Genomic DNA, 22814 nt, shown 5'->3' on the forward strand with positions numbered 1-22814 from the left:
ATTCGAAACTGCTTTAAAATAGTAATAATAGGGGGCAGCTGGGTGGTTCAGTGGATTGAGAGTCAAGCCCAGAGATGGGAGGTCCTGGGTTAAATCTGGCCACAGACACTTCCTAGCTGTGTGACCCTGGGCAAGTCACTTAACCCACATTGCCTAGCCCTTACTTCTCTTCTGCTTTGGAATCAATATATAGTATTGATTCTAAGATGGAAGGTAAGGGTTTTTAAAAAATAAATAAAATTGTAATAATATATAATATAAAAAGCTTTGGAATAACTTTAATATTATATATAAAATAATTTAATTGTCCTTTTAGGACACCCAAGATTTACATCTAATTATACTTAAAACATGTTTCAAAATAGAAATATCTGTAAAAAAGAATTGCCAATTACTTCACTATCCATTCCAATGCCCTTATATTTATTCATCTCTGCATTTGTCTAAACATTTTTCTTTTATATAGTTGATTTAAATGACAACTTATCTTTTAAATCTCCTTTCTTTATTTTGCACCATTTCCTTTAGATATTTCTTTATATGCTTTAGTTCTCATGTCTATCATTATTAACTGTATTATAAGATTTCATAACACTTATTGCACATGAACAGATATCATGTGTTCAGCCAGTCTTCAATTTTCAGATGATTTATTCACATTTTTTAGTTGGTGGAGATTCTACTACAAGTCAAAGGACATTCTCAGTGGTCAAAGCTAGTTCAAAAGTTTAAGTTCTCTTATTTTATAAAACAATATGGGATTTTTGTTGGTAGGAAGAATCTGATTGATTTCTAGGATCTATAAAATAATCGAGTTTTTGTTTGTTTGATTTTTCTCAGAACTTAACTTGCTTGGCTACTCACAAAAAAAATCAGCATAAAACATGACTTTGAAGGAATCTCCATTTGTAAGCAACTATTAAGTTTATTACAAACAACAGTGGTATCTAGGCATTTGCTTACTCAGAAGTTGCTTTTCTTATTCAGACCCAGAGCCTACCACAAAAAAAGAACTGGTAGAATCAAAGTGTACATACATTTCCTTTCAAAAACGTTGAACTTAAAACTACAACCACAATGATTTCCTCTTAGAGCACATATACCTTTATATACTTCTAATCCTCATTTTTGGCTGCCTATATTCTTTTTTTATTTTATTTTTTAATATTCTGCTCTTCTATGTGTGATTCTCTATAGCTTTAAAAAAACATGCTTGTTTGTTTTAATGTTGTGGTGCTGTTCCTTACTTCGCATCATTCTCTTTTTGTTTTCCCATATTCACAGCCACCTTACCTTAAGTGAAAAAGTGAAAATGGGACCAATTTCATCAAAAGTCTTCACAGTGGAGGAAACATTGCCATGAGAAAAGACTTCATAAAAATTGATATTGGTAGACCTGTTAAAGGATGATTTTTAAATCAGACATTTTTGTTTAACACCTGCTATTGAAGACTAATTTTTTTATTTACATATTTTAAGGTCAGGTTGATAGCAAAGAATACATTTATTATCTAGGAATTCAAGGAGCTTTATAAATAAATGAAAAGAAACTTCATTTAGACTCCCCTGTTATCTTCTTTACTTGACATAATTTAGGACCAAGGAAACTTCTTTGGAAATGGCTGCCTCTTCCTCATGTTTCTGCTAAAATTTTATTTAAGATGCAGTAATGTATACTGAATGAGAAAAATATGAATTTAAAATTATGGACTTTAAAGCCAAAAGTAACCTTAGAAATTATCTTTTTTTATGAAAACTGAGGGGTCAAGAAATTAAATGACATATTCAAGGTGATATGGTTACTTAAAGTCCCACTGTAAACTAGAAGAATCTAGGCCTTGTGATTTGTAGTCCAGCATTCCTTGTGTTCTACCATACTATCTGCTTTTAATACCATGACCTTATTGTATTATTTAAAAGCTCTCCTAGAGTGGTTACCATCACTTTTTCCTGTTGGACACAGTACTAGCACATTTTGCAGGATTGCTATATCATTGTGGAATTCTGCATTAAAAAGATTCTCAAATAATGTTCATTCAGTAGCTATAGAAGAGTTCCTTGGTGCAATGGAAAGAGCCAATATAGTGTCAGAGAACCTGAATTCCAATTCTCATTCTGGATCAATAGACGAACTCTTTAATCTTCTTGGGCCTCAGTTTCCTCAACTGTAAAATTATGGAGTTAGATGATGACATCTGCCATTTTCCCCAGTCCTAAATCTATGTTGCTGTTACACTAATGAGTGGATAAATGATTTTACTGACTATAAAATATGTGGCTTTAAACATGATTCCAGAGAATAATAGAACTGGGAAGAAGGTTAAAGATTAACAGGTGAGAAAATGGATCCAAAGAAGAGAAATTATTTCTCAAAGTCACACAGGTAGTGGCAGAGTTAGGACTTAAAATTCAGGTTTCCCAATACCCAATAAAGTTCTATTGGCAAGAAAAATCCATTTACTATATCAATTTCTGTAGTATTAATTCCAGGGTGAATACAGGCTGGAACACATTTCCTCCCTCCCTTTGCCCTAGGGCAAAGGTTCTTAAACTGGATTTCATTAACATTAAAAATTAACATAAAAACATTAAAAAAGCTTGATAACTGTATTTCAAAATTTCAATATAATTAGTTTCAATATATTGTTCTGTTAACCATTTTCACTATTTTGACATTGTATTTCAATATAATTGGTTTCCTTTGTAATGTCAAGTATTTTATTTTGTGAATTTAAAACATAATTCTGAAAATGAATCATAGCTTACACAATGGGTCTATAAGTCCACCAGACATTACCCAAGAGCCTTTGATACAAAAAAAAGATTAAGAATCTCTTACATCAGATGCTCATCTGGTTCTGGAAGCTTCCTTTAAGAAAGGAGAGGCAAAGTTTCTTCTTTTTGTTGTTGTTGTTTTTTAAACCCTTACCTTCTGTCTTGGAGTCAATACTGTGTATTGGCTCCAAAGCAGAAGAGTGGTAAGGGTGGGCAATGGGGGTCAAGTGACTTGCCCAGGGTCACATAGCTAGGAAATGTCTGAGGCCAGATTTGAACCTAGGGCCTCCCGTCCCTAGGCTTGGCTCTCAATCCACTGAGCCACCCAGATGCCCCCCTAAATTTCTTCTATAGTGAGTCCAAGATGGTTCTAGAATACAATCCCAGATTTAGCATTGCTCAAATCTTAATTTTTAAGTAATTTTTAAAAAAGGTTATAGAGTTAGCTCAGAAAGAAGTTACCTACTTCTTTCTAGAGCTCTAGAAGACAAATTTGGGGGTGGAAATACTTTAGGAAGGTATACTCCTTAATATTTTCTCCCTTTACAATAGCTATCTCTTCATCTCCTACAAGTGATTCATTATAAAGGAAAACATATTAGTTCATATTCATACAATAATAACAGCATTCCTAGAAATGCTGTTATTATTGTATGAATATGGTATATATAAATATACATAGTGCTTTAAGGTTTACAAAGTGTTTTCATCATGACATATTCATGAGGTAGGTACCTATCAGTAGGAGGCTTACTGTGTTAGGAGAGTTACAGTGAAAAGAGGATAGTCTCACATCAGAGGACTAGGTTCAAATCTCAGCTATGATGCTGAATATCTATGTGATCTCAGCAAGTTATTTAATGTCCTTGGGCCTCAGTTGATTAATTTGTAAACTGAGGGAGTTGGATTATGTCCAAACATCTGAAGTCTCTTCCAATTCTAGATCTGTGATCATTTAATTATTTTATTATTTTTTTTTAATAAAGAAAACTGAGACTCAGAGAGACTGTGTCTTACTAAAAGTCAACTGACTATTAAAATATCAGATCTGCTACTTGAATACAGGTCTTCAGACTCCAAGACCAGTGCTCTGAGCACCTGGATTTTTGCAAAATTTAGAAGGAACCTTATCTGGCATGGAGGAGGCTCTTGTGTCTCTTTTGGAACCACAAATCCCCAAATTTCATTCATTTATAAGGAATTTATTTCATTGGAGGAGAAGGGTTATTCGTGATTATAGTTTTCCATATTATTAAGAGAAAAATGTGTCATGAGGAAACAAATAAATATCAAATCTGTCAATGTCCATGTATAAGACAAATAAATTTATCATGACTTCTATGAAACAGGGGAAACTCCATGAAACTGAAGATTGACATTTTGTGTTTTTGAAAGATTCCATAGTAACTTCCAGACAGTGTAAACTCTGGAGCCCTGGCCAAATTCTGAATTGGGTAATGATATGTTACGTTCCTAAATCCCTTCTGTGGTTTAAAGGAAATTATCCTTTATTTTGTTTCCTTCTACAAGGGTTGTTCAACTTTTAAACCTGAAACTTGTTCACCTGTAGGAGATTTCAATGACATTTTACAATTACAATGATATTTAACTGTGCAATTTCCCTTGATTTTAGTAAGGTACTAGGAAACAAACTATCAAAACAGGGTTTTTAAAAGAGTTTCTCTCAAAATACAGATTTCTTTCAAAACTATGTTGCTCCAAACACACACACACACACACACACACGCACACACACACGCGCACACACACATGCACACACACTCATTATGATTGCTTGAGTATCCTTTTTTGGATCAAAGAAAATAATGCAAAAGCAAATTATATATGTGCAGATGAGTAAAAAAGAAACTATCATTTCCAGTTAAAAGAAACTTCTAGGTTAACTGTGCAGAAAGGAAAGAAGGAAACAAGAATAAAAATTCAAAAAATATCTGCAATCTCTAGACACTTGGCTCATGGGATGGCACTGCAGCTTTGGGGAGGGCATCCAATTTTGCTAGAAGTTCACTTAAGTGTTTCAGCAGATTGGGAGCAGTGACCCATGCGTTTTATGGTGCTATTGACTCCAAATTTAGTGGGCATTGACTTGAACACATCTGTGATACATTCAGGCTGCCAAGTCACTTCCAAATGAGATGGTATAAAACACAGAGATTTTCATAATGTGTGTGATGCTCACTCAATAACAAAAATCTCCTTAAATGATCACTATGGCTATCATCAGCCAAAAGTCTTCTGCCAAGCTCTACAGGTTTCCATTTCAGAAAGAAAAAGTAATAATGACTTTGGTGCAATCGTTACATTCATTCATTTAGTCCTCAATCATATCTTCACCTTCCATCAAAGTATGCACAAGATGCTGTGTTTCCACATTAAAGAATACAGTTCTGGGTTTCAGGCACATAGATGGTAGTTACTGGCAATGCTAACATTCCCATACTCTTTAGTGCTGTAGTTAGGAGGTGGTGGTGGTGGCTGGTAGAAACTTGGAAGCATACTGTTGGGGTTGAGACACAGTCAGTGGGTATAAGGCCCCTAACAGTAACATGAGACTGAATAAATCACTAGACCTTCAGTCATGTAACTCCCCATACAGGCCCCAAAGAATCACACAAAACCTACCCAGGGACAAGTTGGTTGACTTGAGCAAAGGTGTTTCATATTAATTCTTAATCTAGAAAGGCAGTCTATTTAGTGGAAGTAAAGAACTCTTCACTAACGGGCACACTAAAAATTTGATTAAACAGTATATTATAGGCACAACAATCATAAACCTTGGTAATGCCACATACCTCGTCAAATGGATTTCTGCATCATACAGTAAGCGGATTTTAAAGTTGACTGCATTGTCTGAATCATTCTCTTCTTGACTCTCACTATTTCAAATAATAGGGTAAAAAAATTAAGAGGCTATTTTAAATGAAAAATTTACCTTCTAATTCACAATTAATGATGTTTTACCTGGAAGCTTGAAAATTGACAAGTGCCAAGTTCTGAAGATTTTGGAAATTGAAGTCAAAGTTTATATTAAAAGATACCTATAAAAATAAAATCCAGAGAAATAAATGTATACATAAACGAATCCCAGAGAAGTGTACATCAACCACTCAATCAGCAAAATATTTTACAAAAAAGGCAAAGATATCCAATTTGATTCTGAATTTGATCTACATCAAGATGTTGAAATTTGTCATGTTCTTGTCATTCCAAACTAAGGTTACTAGTGTGTCCTGTCTCACTTTGCCTCCAGAATTGTCCTTTTTAGCAAACCAAGACTGACCTTCTCCCCATCCCATCCCTCAATTGATATTACCATTTTCTCCACATGTAATCCAGTGCCAAATAGTTCCTTCAAATTTATCACCTTTGCTTTATCTTTGAGTTTGTGTTAGGAGATAAGCTTTGGACTTTCCTGTCTGGCACTTTTACAAGTTATGGGCAATAGGTTTAGATGACACAGTACTCAGACACAGATTGTGTCTGAATGTAGAAGACACAAATTGTGTTATTCCCCAAAACAGCATGCACGGAAAATCCTAACATCTAATTCAAATAAGCATTTAAAGAAAAACATCAACTATAGAATTTGTTTAGAATGATGAAAATTATTTTCCTTTACTTGTCTTATGAGGTTGCTTGTGAACTTGCTTTTAATAATCAGAAGTTCTTGATGAAGACTTAAGAGCATTGAAGCTAAAGCACAATGGCAAAAAATTATAAATAAGATGCTAGGAGTACCTGCTGGCCACTTTTGACGGAAGGATAGCCAATATGACAGGTGAGTTGCTTCTTGGAAGTATCCACCTGACATGAAACTTCAGTCCCATCAACCTAAAAGACAGACAAAAAATATACAAAAGTGATGATTATATGCACGTTTGTAAGGGATTTTTTGGTTTTCTGAGATATACATAAAGTTTATAAACATTCCCTTTACTAATAAGGTGAAGAAGTTTTATTTATTTTTACATTGTTTTGAACTTGAAAATTTAGGCTATAAATTAGGAAAAGCCAACTGAAGTTGTCCAAAAATGGGATACACTTGCTCCAGGGATAGTGGCCTTCTGCTTCCTGGAGGTTTTCAATCAAAGAATGGATAATCATTTGTAAGGAATGTCAGACTGAGTCTTCTTTCTGAGTATGAGTTGTTCTACATGGCTACTGAGGTCCCTTAAGACTTGAACATTCTGGGATCCTGTTATTGACTTGGAGTTTTGAATTTACCTTGACTTATTGTGAATTTGCATTACATTGTTCCTGGAAAAAAATTAAATTGATAATGTGGCATTCTCCAAAAGATAAATAGCCAAAAGGGAGAGACAATTTTCTGCAAATTATCAATAATATTTTTAAGTGCTCAAAATAAACAATAATGAGAAGTATAAATCAAAGTAATTATGAGCTTTTATTTCTTAACCACCAAATTGGCAAATAGGATAAAAGGAAGAAATAATCTTGAAGGGGTTCTGCAAAATCAGTCATATTAATACACTGTTGGTGGAACTATGAATTGGTCCAAACATTTTGGAAAGCAATGTGGGATTATGGAATGAGAATTACCAAATTATTCATACTGTTAGGTCCAGAGATCTGACTATTGGCCAGGTATCCCAATAAGGTCAAAGTCTAATATGACAGAATATGCATAACAACATTTTTTTCCAGTCAGAAAAAAAGGTGGAAGGCAAAGCCAAGAGGGCAAAATAGCAAGAAGAAATATAGCTGAGTTCTTTCCTGTAACTCACAACGATCTAGAAAACCCATCAGGCTGAGAATTGATTAGGAAGCCTAAGGAAAAAAATCAGACTGAGTCACTTTTTCCTAGCATAGGTCAGTAGAGAACCCTACATACAATGGGGAGTCTATCCAGGAATAGCTACGCAGAACTTCTTCAAGTACAGAATCTGAATGAAAGCCTGTCTGCCCATATGTAATGTATACCAGGGCAAGAAGAGGTCCCAGATCTGACACAAATGGGCCTGAATTTGTGCAATAAGAATAGGTGCTACCTGGAAGCTCTGTCACTCACTAACAAGTGTTGTGTCACAGATCCAGTGTGGATGGGAAGGAGATGGAGAAAGGGTTCTGTGACTAACAGTGGCAGCCGAGGGCAAGTAGTCATGTTCACTGTGTACTGAGTAAGGATCAAATACAGAAGCAGCAGCTTATGGCTCTGATTTTAATACTGATCCTACCACAAAATCCAAAGGTATGAAGCAAAACTGAAAAAAAAAGAACTAACAACAAGAATTCCACTATAAGGAACTATTATAAAGACAAGGAAGCTCAAGACATAAATGGAGAAGAGAACAACTCCAAAACATATTCAAGCGGAGCCTCAAAGAACAACATGGCTTGGGACCAAGTTCAAGTAAAATTCCTAGGAGAGAGAGGGAGCAGAAGATTTTGTTTAAGAATTAAAAATTATTTATTTAAACGAAATGAGAGCTCTAAAGAAAAGGAAATGGAGGTATTAGGGAAGATTAGAAGAGAGATATGGAAGGAATTAGAAAGATAATTAATAGTTTGGCATAAGAGGTACAAAACTTTATCTAATCAACAGACTACATGAAAATTAGAATGAATTTAAAGAAGCAATGATTCCATGAAATAAGAAGATGGCTTAAGAGTCACTGGACTATCCAACTCACTAATAAGAGAAGTAAAAATTAAAATAACCCTGAGGTGTGTGTATATATATATATGTATATATATATACATATATATACATATACATACATACATACATACATATGTTATGTTGAAAACAATATCAGAGGGATGACATTAAGATTAAGGAGTACTGGGAAATGTCTTTTGGCCAAATGTGGGACTTTTTACTGCGTCCTGAAAGACATAAGGGAAGCCAGGAGGCAGAGATGAGGAATAAGAGTCTCATGCATCAGGAATAGACATTGAAAATATCCAGCATTGGGAAATGGAGAATCTAGTGTGACAAAAAGCAAGGAGGCCAATATCACTGGATCACAGAATACACAGGTTCTTGAGGGTAAGGTATAAAAATATATTATGATTGCTTTAAAAGCTAAAGAGAAGATTTTATATTTGATCCTAAAGGTGATAGGGAGCCACTGAAGTTTTTGAATAAACGGGCGACATAGACCTTCAGACCTCTGATTTAGGAAGATCAGTTTGAAAGGTGATATTATGTTGAACAAAATTAAGAGAACCAAGAGAGCAATCTATACAATGTACAATGTTTTAAGTGAAAATACTGAAAGGCACTGGATTCTATTAACTTCTTAGGCTTAAGTGCTTAAATCGTTTTTAGAATCTTTTTTGCTTTAAAAGTAGAAAGTTGTATCTTGAATTTCAACCCCCCCCCAAACCCTCCACCTCAAAAATAACAATTCTAAAGAGAAAAGGGCAGGGCAGGCTCAAAAATAAGCCTAACAAGTTTAAATAGGAAACTGGATAAAACTCCTTTTATCCTATGCTTAAGTATATCTGTTAAAGAAAAAACACCCCAAGTTATAGCTTTTGCTTTATTTTCCTTTACTCCTTGGGGAAAACATCCACATTCAAGCGTGTTTCTGGCACAGTGTTCATCTCTATTTGATTAGAGGGTTTGGCTTGAATCCAAAAACCTTGACCACAGCCTTCTGTGGTTCCAAAGTTACAAAGCTACAAAGAATGAGTCTAAGCTCTGTGCATATCAGCCCTTTGATTTAGCAAGTTCAGGCTGAGGCATGTGGGGGGCAGACACAACTGCCGCACCAAACTAATGTGCTACTGGGAGATGGGGGAGTGTTAAATTTCTCAAGTCAAATCTCAGAAGAAAGGAAAGGATAACTTTGTCCAGGAAAGCAAAAATCTGTCTAGATCTGGTGCCAGTTTATATGCTAACCTCCCTTATTTAGAAGATATAAAATTGGGATGTTTTTATTATTAGGGTTGAAGAGCTGCTTTAAATGAAGAAGAGGAGCTGAGTGGCCTCAAGAGCACTTGGGAAGAAGGAAGGTTTCAATACCAGACAACAGGAAACAAAGAACTCCCCATTTCCAGGCATACATGAAAAAAATGCTATAAGCTGGGAGAAGAGTTAGGTTAGTTAGCATGTACCCTCACATACCGATGCAGAGGACGAGGCAAAAAACAAGTTTTCTGAAAAATCAGCCACAATTCTGGTGTTATAAGCACTTTCCCCTTTGTTTTTCAGCATCACAGCAAATGTTAACCTTCTGTTTTGGTTGCTGACAATATATGGCTGTTTTCTGTTAATAATAAAAGCAAAAAAGCTAGAGCAAATGGCACAATTTGTCTCCAAATCAATCAATACTGGACATTCAAAGACTTCCCACATACAAGAATATAAATATGTTCTATGTTAGATTGAAGTACTGGGAATAAGAAGTTTCTGAACAATTTACTGACTTAAGGGTGAAAGCAAATAATGAAATGTTACAATATCTTCTTAATTGTCAATATCATCCAGTATTTCCTTTCTATATTAATGCCAGGAACTGAAATTCTATTCATTATAAGTATTTGTTCATGGCAAATGTTCCCCACATAATAAATAACTTGTTTATAAGGAATCACTGAACAAAACCTTCTTCAGTATATAGCTATTTCATTTCTTTTTCTTCCTCTCCCTTTCTTCCCCTCCTTTTTTCCCTTCCTTCTGTCTCATCCTCTATTTTCTTCCCTTTTTCTCTCTCCCTCTTCATCTCTCTGTGTCTGTCTGTCTGTCTGCCTGCCTGTCTCTCTCTCTCTTTCTCTCACATACACACATACACGCACACACACAGAGTTTCAAGGTAAAACTTACTGAGTATCTGTTATCTGTTTAACTTCAAGGACAAGATCAGAGATGCAGATTCCATCATCCCCACAGTCTTTCAAAAACGGTATCTAAAGAAAGTGAAAATATAATTTTCCTCACACATACTGTTAAGGAGGACAATTTGGAGATTGTATTATTATTAGCATTGGCACGGTGACTATTAGTGTTTGGTTTGGTCAAAGAACAGAATTAGTCATTTTAAAAATTGTAAAGGCTGGGCCTCTACTTACACTGAAGTCCTTTGAAGTCTCAGAATACTCTTCAAGAGCAGGACTTGTACCAGGCTTTGCCAAACTGATATCCACTCGAACATTTAAGGAGTTGACAACATCAGAAGGTTCCTGAAATACAAAGCTTCTTTTTTCTATGCAAACAGAGTAGAGCAAGTGACCTAATAAAAAGCTAGTTACAGAATGATTTCACTATTGCAAATATGGTCAACACGCAATTGTGAATGTGGGTAGCAAGAGACAGAGGTGGGATGGTTGGGTTTCAATCTGCTTTCTGAGGACACCCATGCCAATGAAAACATGCATCTTTCAAGTTGTGATATTTCAGTTATTTAGACATGTTGCTGATCTTTGGAATTTCTAACAGAAGGCTCAAATAAAATGAAACCTAGCTCATTAAAAAATGTCAGTAGTCTCAGCTAGTAAAATCAGGAGATTTTCTTGAGCATAAACCTCCTTCCATCAAATATAAGATCCTTAGTCAAGAATTTATATTTTTGCCTTTGATTAATTTTACCACCACTTCTGTCAGAATCTCCTAAGCTAAGAAGTCTTTGACCATGAGACCAGAAATTGATGATAATTTGTTTGAGGATCACACTAGCTAAATTCAGAGAAGCTTCTCACAAGGCACATCAGAGGGTAGTTATATTTTTCAGCTGTGGCAACACTTTAATACCACTCACGAAATTATAATTGGGATGCAATTTTTGTCAGTGGGAGGAGTAATTATACTAATCAAAGACTCCATCTTTGACCTATGTTTAAAGTTAGACCAAAAATGAAAAATTAAAACTGTTTCAGATTTTTATTAAAAAATGATTTATCTGATTATCTCAACTAAGTCTTCAAATTCTATTATAAAATAGCTAGGTGTTTTAATTTTCCACTGCTTTTAAATTTTTCATCATCCCACCCAAATTAATCTAAAAGAATACTTTATAATGTCCTAACCATGTTTGTATACCATGTTACTTTTATTGTTTTGCTTCACTCCATCCATTTGAACTCTTTCTTCACTCAGCTCCCAAAATGATTTTCCTAAAATACAGGTCTGACCTTGTCATTCCTCCAATTAATAAACTTCAAATGATTCCCCATTGCCTTTTACTCATTTATAGTTTGGCACTTACATCCTGGTCTCAGTCTATATTTATGGCTTATTACATGATTGCCCTTTGTGTTTGAACTCTGTGACTCTTTACTATTCCTTACAGTTGCCACTCCATTTTCCATCTTTTTGCCTTTATCCTAGTTGTCCCCTATGCCTGAAATACATTCCTTCCTCACCCCTGCTTTTTAGGATCTTTTGTTTCCTTCAAAATTAAGTTTGCATACTCAATATCCCTAGCTGACATTTTTTCCTCACCCACCTCCTAAATTATCTTTTAGCTCTTGCATATATTGTATGCATACATATATATTATACACACATATTGCAAAAAAACCAGAATTTCCATTATTGAAACAATTGCTTCACATTTTATCTTTGAATCCTAAGCACTGAGCACAGTGCCTAGCACAGAGTAAGTATTTAAATAAATGTTTGTTGACTGATGCATTACTTTCAAAACCCATTTCTGGTTTCTAATGATAGATGTATACATCATCCACAATTTAAATTTATTGTTGGTAGTTTTGTTTCCAAAGGCAATTATACTTATTTTTTAAAAATCAAACAATACAAAAGTTGACTAAATAATGTTGACTTTGCTATCATCTTTTCTCTTCTATCCTTCCCAAGTTAAATCCAAGACATCAGTCTATCACTAGAGGTGATCTTAATAACATGACAATAAATGCTATGTAAAAAAAGTCCATACAGTTTGACAGTATGTGAGTTTCTTTGTTTTTAGACACAGGAAATTCAATTTATGAAAACATTGATGTTGCTTTTTTATAAATGTGTTACTAATAATTTTTTTTGTGGGCAGCTAGATAGCACATTAAAGAGCCAGGCCTAGAGACAGGAAGTTGATGTTGTTCAGTTATTTCAGTCACATTCAGCTCTTTGTGACCTCATTTTGAGGTTTTCTTGGCAAAGACCCTAGAGTGGTTTTCCATTTCTTTCTCCAGCATATGTTATAGAAGAGAAACTGAGGCAAATGGAGTTAAGTGATTTACTCAGTGTCATACAGCTAGCTAGTGTCCAAGGCCAGATGAATCTTCCTGATTTCAGGCCCTGTACTCTATCCACTGCACCACCTAGCTGCCCCATATTGGAGTTTGCCTCTAGGTAAATTATGGTATTGGAAAAAGAAATGGCAAACTACTTCAGTATCTTTGCCAAGAAAACCCCAAATGGGGTCACAAAGAGTCAGAAACAGCTGAAATGACTGAACAACAATAGGTTGAGTTGAGAATCTAAGTATAAATTAAAAACAGACATTTATTACATAAATACCTATTGTAAACCAGGCAACAGTAGGTGGTAGGCATGGTATTACAAAAGCAAAAAAACCCAACAAAACAAAACCTAAATAATCTCCATTCAACAGAAAGACCTTACTATGCTCAATGAAACAGACAGAAATCACATATATTATCATAGCATGATATTTGCATTCCTTATTTACCCAAAAGTCAAAAGTATAATAAGAGACACAAAGGAGGAAATTACTTGCCTTACACAAAATTCTCATTTATTTGATGATTATGGGAAATTTCGTATTGGAGAAAAGAGAAAATTATGAGTCCTTACCTGTATATTAATGATATGCTCTGAACAAGTAACTGCATGATAAACCACCGTGTTTTTCTTAATGAATCTTTCATTGTTTTCTTTAAACAATCCCCTAGATGTTATTCTAGAGGAAAATCGATCAGCATCAAGTGTAATATTGTAGGTAATATCTGTGTAGGAAGAAAAGAAGCCTTTCTTAAGTAACTACTACATATCAGATATTATGCTAATAACTTTACAAATATCTCACTTAATCCTCACAAGAACCCTGAAAGGTAGATGCTACTATTATATCCATTTTGTAGTTGAGGACACTGAGATTAAGTGACTAGCCCAGGGTCACACAGTTAGTATCTAAGACTAATCATTAACTTAGGTCTTTCTGATTCTAAGCTTAGAGGTCTATCCACTATGCAATCCAGCTCACACAGACAAGGAAAAAGAACATCAAACATGTTTCTAATCACAAAATATATCCAAGAAAGAACCATAAGAAATTTGTTTTGTCTCACGCAGTAAGATGGTGAAGAGACAAAGTATAACAAGAAAAGGAGTGATATCTAGTCAGAGCAAAACTTTCGCAAATAGAAGTAAAAGAAAAGTGTTCATGAAAAGAACCTTAAACCTCTTTGATCTCTTGCTTGGACCAGCTAGCCAATATTATCTTTCCTCTCTCTCTCAGACTGTTGTATGAGTATATAGCACACATAATATAAAAATAATTATTGGTCAGCATTCTTACACCTCATACTTTTAAAAATGCATTCACAAGAGGGGCAATATAATGTGGCAAAAAGAAATATTATCTATGTTGCCAAAAGACTTGTGTCTGAGTTCTACTTTTGCCAATTATGAGGTAAGTGAACTAATTTAGCAAGCCACTTTATTAAGCTTCAGTTTCTCCACCTGTAAAATGGGGATAAAGCATGACTACTCTCATAGGGTTGCTACCAGGATTAAAAGAAATCACGTATGTGAAAGGTTTTGTAACAACCCAATAGCCTTGTCCATTTTTTCCCTTGTCTCATAGGAGAGTTGTCCATTTTTAGTTTTTTGAAGCTTAAACACCAAGGTCAGACAGGATTATATATATGGGACAAGAAAGGACTTCAGTAGTCATTTGGAGACTGTACTCCTGGAACTCTGAGCAATTTGCCCAAGTTAAGATAGACATCTGATGACAGAAACAATAGAGAAAACTTTATCAAAATTAGTTATTTCAGTGGTTTGAAGAGACACATCTCATGCAAATGGAATCTTGTGTACAACAGAGTATTGTAAATTAAGATGGTATAAAAATAAAATAGATCCTTAACCACTGATCATCACTGACTTGTCTGTGCCCAGACATGGGCCTGAGGGAAAAGGGACAGATACCAAACAATAAGAAGTCGAGGGAGCAAATGGGTGGCTCAGTGGATTGAAGACCAGACCTAAAGAAGGGAGGTCCTAGGTTCAAATCTGGTCTCAGGAATTCCATGTGAACTGGAACAACCTCCAGGAATTGATGCAGAGTGAAAGGAGACCGATACACTGATACACACAATGCACAATTGAATGCAATGGACTTCTGTATTAGCAGTAATGCAATGATCCAGGACAATTCTGAAGGACTTAGGAAAAAGAACGATGCTCACATTCAGAGGAAGAATTATGGGAGTAGAAACACAGAAGAAAAACAACAGCTTGAACACATGGGTTGATGAGGACATGATTGGGGATGTAGACTAAATAGCCACCCTAGTGCAACTATCAATAATATGAAAATTGGTCTTGATCAATGACACATGTAAAACCCAGTGAAAATACGTGTCAGCTAAGGGAGGTTGGGAGGGTGAAAGGGAGAGAAAGAACATGAATCAGGTAACCATGGAAAATTTTTCCATTAAAAAAAAGATAAAAAAAAAGACACTTCCTGGCTCTGTGACCCTGGAAGTCACTTTACCCCTATTGCTTAGCCCTTACCACTCTTCTGCCTTGGAACCAGTACACATTATTGATTCTAAGATGGAAGGTAAGGGTTTAATAAGCAGAAATCTAGTTTGGAGTTCATTAGGGCAGAAGGAATGAGTTCTATTTGAAAAGCAGAAGGTATATAAGATGAGATGTTTCCAGAACTCTGATCAGACAGTGAGCCATTGTTTGCCAATGAATATATTTTTCCACTGAATCATTTGGGCAAACTGATCTGTTAAGAATCATAAGGCAATGACTCTGGGACTGGTCTACCTCTAGGATTCTTGTGCATTGTAAAGGCAAGTCTGCAAAATGCATGGAACAAAGTTGGGATGATCTTTGAAAAAAATCTAAAGAAAAAAATGCTAGATGGATGTAAAAAGTTAGAAAATAGGGAAAGCACGGAGTTATGAGGTTAGCATTTGGTTTTGGAGTCCTAGCTGCTGTATTTTTACTTAGGTAGGCATCAACATAGCCAGACCAACTTTTTTTTTCTTCATAAAAATTCATCTTGCTTCTACCTCTAGTAAAAAAAAGTAGGACCATGTCTTCTAATATTCAATAAATTACAGTGGCTCCCTAAAGTCCTCTATTTCTCATTGAAATTTCTTCACAACCGGGCCCCATCCTATTTCTCCAGCTATATTATGCATTATTCCCCTCTTCACATATTACAAGTCAATCTAATCTTACTATTCCTTGTATACAACATAATATTTCCTATCTCCCTGCCTTTATACTCCCTGTCCCCTATGCCTGGAATTCACTGTATTCTTTCTTCTTTCAACCTCTCTCAACCTTTGGTTTCTTTCAAGGCTCAGTTCAAGTGCCACCCTCTACATGCAATCTCTCCTGATAGCTCCACCTGTTCGCCATCACTGCATAGCTTGCAAAGTGACCTTGTATTTGCTTTGTATAGACCTATATTCCATTGCTTGAATTAAAATCACCATGTTTTCCCGTTGATAGTACAATTGCTGGTGTAAAGGAGATATTTAAAATAACTGATTAGGGGCAGCTAGTTGACTCAGTGGAGGCCCAAAGATAGGAGGTTCTGGATTCGAACCTGATCTCATCCACTTCCTAGTTGTGTGACCCTGGAAAAATCACTTAACCCCATTTGCCTAGCCCTTAACTCTCTTCTGGCTTGGAATGGATATTTAGTATCCATTCTAAGGCAGAAGATAAAGGTTGTAAAAAATTTGATTAATTGACTGACTGAATAAACATATTTTAGGATATTATAACTCAGTACGACAAAGGAGTAAGCTAGTCCCATGAATAAAACATTCCTATACCAAACGTACTAGTTGCAACAAAACATTTTATAAATACTATCACAGCACCATTAAAACTGATAGAGGGTCCATTTAATAAACCTTAAGTATCTTCCCTCACCTAGCAAACATTGGCAAATAAAAACCAAGAGTCAATTCCAACCTTTTACTAATAATGCTAATGGAATAAGGGAGTTTTATAAATTATAAAATAATTTCAACCATTCTAAATTGATTGTCCATTTTCCCATCTATCTGAAACAACTCTGTGTGTGTATATGTATATACACACATACACATATATGTATATATGTATATACTATCACTAGTAGACATAGGAGTCCTAAATTCATGGCTCCATAAACATATTAATACAGAGATTAAGAAATTTGTTGGGAACCCATCTACCTCAGGAAACAGCAGCAAACCAAACACCACAGAATAGTAGGAAAGTGCTGAAGTAAATGCTATTGCCTACACGTACTATAGGAATTCAGGAAAAAAGGAAGATAGTAAAGGCTGAAGCCATGAGGGAATCTTTATGGAGACTGTAAGACTTAAGATGGACTTTATAAAACCACAAGATTTTAGAGCAGAAAGGATGTTAAGAATCAATCAATCAATTGACAATCATCTAAGTGCTTTCTAAGTGCCAGGCTCTGAGCTAGAACCTGAGGATACAAAAATGAAAGAGAAACATTCCTTGCCCACAAGGAGCTTAAATTCTATCAGAGGAAGCAACATGTTCAAATACAGGTTCAAATATGAAATTGATATAACATGACTTTGAAAGTAGGGGTTAGCAACTAAAATGGAACAGGAGCTTCATGTGGAAAGTGGTACTTGGGTTGAGACATCTAAATCCAACCCCTTCATTGTATAGATCAGAAGTCTATGATTCTAGTTAAGGGAGATGATATGGCCTCGAGGTCACACAAGTAGTGTGAATTGAGGTTCCAAATTAGCTCTACTGACACTTAATCCAATATTCTTTCCATTACATCATGATTCCTGTCCTTGAAGGCTGGGGTGGGTAGAAGGAAGTGATGATTCCCTACTGGAATGTGAGTGGATCACATGCCTTCTACTCTCCCCTCAACTCATTTTGCCCATTACATTATGTCAACTTATTCTAGCTGAGATAGCGATCTCTCCCTTTTCTGTATTTTATAGTCCCTTTAGTCTATACAATGCAATTTAGTACAATTTTATTTTATTCTTGTCTAAACCTGTGATTTCTTTGATGTTGGTAACTCTCAGTGAGGAATCTTCCTCTACCTGTACAGACTAGTACTTGTTCTTCAAGTTAAAATCTAAGAGAGTTGCCTGGGGCATTGAAAGGTTAAGGGACTTGACTAAGGCCACAAAGCAGCCGGGGTGCACTGGTGCCAGTTGATACTGGCTTTCACCAGTCTATCTTTAAAATTTCAGCATGAGCATTTACAACCTTGGAAAATGATAAGTGCCATAAAATCATGGCTTGATTTATCATTTTGTTAGGTGTCTAGCATTAGAACAAAATGGAAACATTTTAATAATGCAGGCTAAACTTAAAAGCATGCCATGCCATTTTCAGAAAGTTAGTTGTTAAACATTTACCACCATATTTCTGGACAGCAGGTACACAGAGAAGGAAAGAGTTAAAAACTTAAGCCAGTTGTATGCGTACTATGTTATGCTACCTTTCTATTTTATGTATTAACTTTACATACTAAAATTATTCTAATTGTTTCTTCATTATTAATATGAGGGGAATGTTATGTTTTATAATTCTCTTCCCCTGCCCCCTTCCTCCCTTAGCAGCTATCATTTAGTAGGTACTCAACATTCAAATGTTCCTTTAAACACTGAGTAAGTGTCAACTATGGACAAAATGAGGGGCTTTGAATCAGAAGAACTGGATTCACCTTACATCAGCTATATGACATTGGACAAGTCTCTTAATCTCTGTAAACCTCAGCCAACACCCTAGGACTTGGTAAATACATCATAGACAGTAAATAAATCAATTTGGAGGAAAAGGATAGGAATTCACACAGATCCTCATCCACCTATCATGTATGTGTAAGACACATGAGCTAGATGCTGAGAGTAGTAGAAAGATAAATAGGAAACTGTTCTTGTTGTCAAGGAGTTTATAATTTAGTAACAATTCGGTAAAAGACTTGTCTCTTTGAGGTCAGGGATTATTTAATTTTCATCACTCTGTCCCCACCATAGTATCTGACACATTGTAGAATATTAATAATTTTTGTAAAACCCTTACCTTCTGTCTTAGAATCAACACTATGTCTTTGTTCTAAGGCAGAAGAGCAATAAAGGCTAGGCAATGAGTGGTAAGTGATTTGCCCAGGGTCACACGGCTAGAAAGTATCTGAGGCTAGTTTTAATCCAGTTTTCAATCCAGAGACAGGAGGCCTCTCAATTCACTGGGCCACCTAGTAACCCCCTATTAATAAATTTTTATGGATTGATTCATGGATTGGCTGATGTCCCAGTTGCCCTGTCCAGATCTAATTCTTCAGGGAAAGTTCTATGCTTAGCGTAATCATGGAGCCTATTACTAGGGATAACCTTGTGACTCCAAAGGTCATACCTGATAATGTCTGTGTAGAGAAGGACAACTTTTACCTAAAAGGCATCACCTGATTGCTATCTGGGGATGCTGATCCCAAGCTGCTGTTGTTCTACTAACCTCTATTTTTCAGGCACTACAAAACAGCTGGAAGAGTAAATACACCAACAGCCAGATTTTTTTAGTTTGGTCTTCAATCAAAAAGTGTTATTTAATTATTGTTAATAGATTTATTCAAATATATTTTTTAAAAATCATTTTGAGTTTGCTTACCCACTTGATTGTTTTGTGTAGTAGGTCTGAATTTTGCACTGAAACATAATTTGAAGGTTATTTCAGCATTCTTGTTTACTAAATTAATCTTATCGGGGGTAAATGAAGCTTCTACGGAGACATCAGCAATACTTTGTGACCTGAAATATATAAACAAATCCAGATTGATGTTATTGCTGATACAGCAAAAAGAACAAGCGGACTGGGGAAGTTAGCCTAGGTTCAAGTTCTGGCACTGTTACTCATTAGCTAGGTGACCTTAGGCAAGCCATTTAACCTCTCTGAGCCTCAGTTTCCTCATCAATAAAATGGGCATGCATAGTGACACTTAATGATGGGAGAGATTGGAACTCGAGGCTTCCAAGTTCCAGGTCAGTTTCTTTATAGCCTGCCAAAATATACCCTTTTTTGCATAAGAAATCAACTACATAAAAAATCACAAATTAGGTGGCATGGGTACTAGATGAGTATCTATGCATATAAATAAGCCTCAATCCTATGTATTAACCAAAGTGACTAAGCTTTGGTTGGTACTATAAAGTACTATGGCACTATTATAAAGTTTAATTTGGCACTATTATAAAATTTAATTATCCAAATGAAAGTCCTTTTCAATATCACTGAGGGAGTCAGCACAAAAATTCTTTTTTTTTAAACCCTTGCCTTCTGTCTTAGAATCAATATTGTATATTGGTTCCAAAGCAGAAGAGTGGTAAGGACTAGACAATTGGGGATAAATGACTTGCCCAGGGTCACACAGCTAGGAAATGTGGCCAGATTTGAACTTGACATCTCATCTCTAGGTCTGGCTCTCAATCCACTGAGCCACCTAGCTGCCCCAAGCACACACATTCTTACTGTATTGTCAAAGGCCAAAGCATTTTTAGGAGCTCCTGTTTTTTAACGAATTGGTGTCAAAGAGGCTTCATGTTATGAAGCCTAGCTTGGAGTAGAGAGAAATCCAATAAGAACTTTAATCTTAGTATCAGGAGATCTAGGTTGAAATCCCAGCTCTGCCACTTACTAGCTATTTGACACTGGGCAACCCCTTTACTCCTGGGCTAGACCTTAATTTATTCATCTGTCACTCTTTTGACTCAAACATTCAGTGAGCAAGAGATGGTTTATGAGTCACACAAGAAAAGCAGACACTACCTTTTTTTTTTTTTAAGGTAAATGGGGTCAAGTGATTGACATGGGTCACATAGCTACTAAGTATCTGAAGGCAGATTTGAACTCTTGGCTATTTACAAAAATCAAAGTAATCAATGTCAACCAGGAAGGCTGAATATTGATCACCACTGGAGACATTCAAAAGAATGAGCCTCAGGCACTGAAAGCCATTTCGAAGAGGATCTCAGAAATATTACTGAGCAATGGTGGCTTTGATGAATTAAGTCCTTCATCTACTAAGAAGAGAACACTTACTTGGCTATAAAACACTTACTTGGCTATTGATTTGCTGTATCTGCTGTCTTTCAAGAGAATGTGATACCTTTTTATTAAGGTAGTCCATCAAATTGTCTCTATTTTTAAAAGCCACCAAATATTTTTCAAGAATAATTTCTATAAAAGATGAATTTGATACTCTCATTTCCAAAATCCATTTAATTCTCTCAAAGCTGAAGTAGAATAGCTTTACTAATGTCAAGCACTAAGAGTAATGTTATATACGGCACCAGGGGCATAACATTTTCCAGTGTTTAAACTTCTTGGACCCAAGTCATCATTTACAAGGTCTTTTTCAACTGTGACAAATAGAAAGACTGAGCCAGATTCTCCTCGGGACTTTGTTCCTTCCAGCTCTCTGCTTCTGTCTGACTTCATTTATTCCCTCATTTGCCTTATGGAGACAATCTAGTCCAGTGTGTATTTCTGGCTTCTGAATCATATAACACTTGAATTTCTCCTATTGTTCTCCAGCCCCACAACTGCTGCAGAGGCCAGTTTCAAGGTCAAGTCAAATGAAATAAAAGCCATTTGTATATGAAAACTGGAAGAATGAATACCCCCATCATTCCACTGGAAGATAAATCTGCTCACACTGGCTAGATTTTACATACTCTCAATGTAAAAGCTTTCATTGCATGGTATGGTAGAAAGAAGATTGGATTTACATTCAAATTCTAGCCCTGCCTGGTACCAACTCTATGAACTTGGGTTAGGCCCATCACCAGAAGTTTAGTTTCTTCATCAGTAAAATGAAGATAACAAAAATAGAAAGCACATTTAATTTGGAAAAGTGCTTTAGAAATGTTATCTCATATGATCCTCACAACAATCCCCTAAGGTAGATGCTATTATTATTCTCATTTTAGAGATAAGGAAACTGAGGCTGAGAGGTTGTTACTAGATCACACAGCCAGTATCAGGCAAGATTTGAATTTGTCTTTCTGACTCCAGGCTTTACTTGTACTATCCACTACATATAGAATTTTTATAAATCATATACTGCTGTATTATAAAATTGTGAAGTATTATAATGGAACTTCCATTCAGTAAACTAAAGGATAAGGTAACAGAGATAATTTAGAATACTGTTTAAAACCAAAGTCTCTATAATAGTTCAGTTTTAACACTTGCAACTCAATATAAACTTGTCTGTCATTGCAGAGGGCTTAGACTTCTCAAATCTGTTTCTATTATTTGCCAAGAAATTAAAAAATGCAACTTCTGATGTTTATATCAAGGTTGCTTTATTTTCCTCTTTTTTTGTTTGTTGTTCATTTGTTAAGTTGCGTCTAATTAGTGAAGTTATGGACCATCCTTTCCATGGAGTTTTTTTGGCAAAGATACTGGAATGATTTGCCATTTCCTTTTTTGGTGGATTAAGGCAAACAGAGATTAAGTGACTTGCCCAAGGTGACCCACTTAGTTAGTATGGGAGATTGGATTTGAATTCAGATTTCCTTGACTCCAAGCCTAATGCTCTATCCACTAAGCTGCTTCCTACATTTCCTGTTTTCCTATTGCCATCTTGAAAAGGGGCAATCTAATTTTTTTACCCTGCATAAACCTTAGAAACCAAAAATTGATCACACTATCCCTTATAATAAAGCAGTCTCTAAGCATTTATTAAGTACCTACTATGTGTCAGACACTTTGGATAAGGACCAGACTCATGATTTCACCAGTGAAGGTATTGCCTAGTGACATAATTCCCTTTATGAAGATGGCTCAACCTTATTTGCCATTTAAATTCTTACAGAACACTGAG

At 35.6% G+C, this 22814-nt stretch overlaps 1 protein-coding gene across 1 annotated transcript in view; it reads right to left on the bottom strand.

Moving 5' to 3' along the window:
- Window positions 1-22814, bottom strand: part of ITGA2 (integrin subunit alpha 2) — a 141914-nt gene that overhangs the window by 26982 nt on the left and 92118 nt on the right. Inside the window, exons 16-24 of the mRNA XM_044657746.1 lie at window positions 19598-19737; window positions 13535-13686; window positions 10834-10944; window positions 10589-10671; window positions 9890-10031; window positions 6535-6627; window positions 5758-5834; window positions 5589-5672; window positions 1294-1396 (exon numbers count right to left, since the gene is read on the bottom strand). Coding sequence (XP_044513681.1) covers window positions 1294-1396; window positions 5589-5672; window positions 5758-5834; window positions 6535-6627; window positions 9890-10031; window positions 10589-10671; window positions 10834-10944; window positions 13535-13686; window positions 19598-19737 — 985 coding nt within the window. The remainder of the gene's footprint in view (window positions 1-1293; window positions 1397-5588; window positions 5673-5757; window positions 5835-6534; window positions 6628-9889; window positions 10032-10588; window positions 10672-10833; window positions 10945-13534; window positions 13687-19597; window positions 19738-22814) is intronic.

The sequence above is a fragment of the Gracilinanus agilis genome, chromosome 1 (assembly GCF_016433145.1).
Source record: "Gracilinanus agilis isolate LMUSP501 chromosome 1, AgileGrace, whole genome shotgun sequence".
In the NCBI taxonomy this organism is placed as follows: Eukaryota; Metazoa; Chordata; class Mammalia; order Didelphimorphia; family Didelphidae; genus Gracilinanus; species Gracilinanus agilis.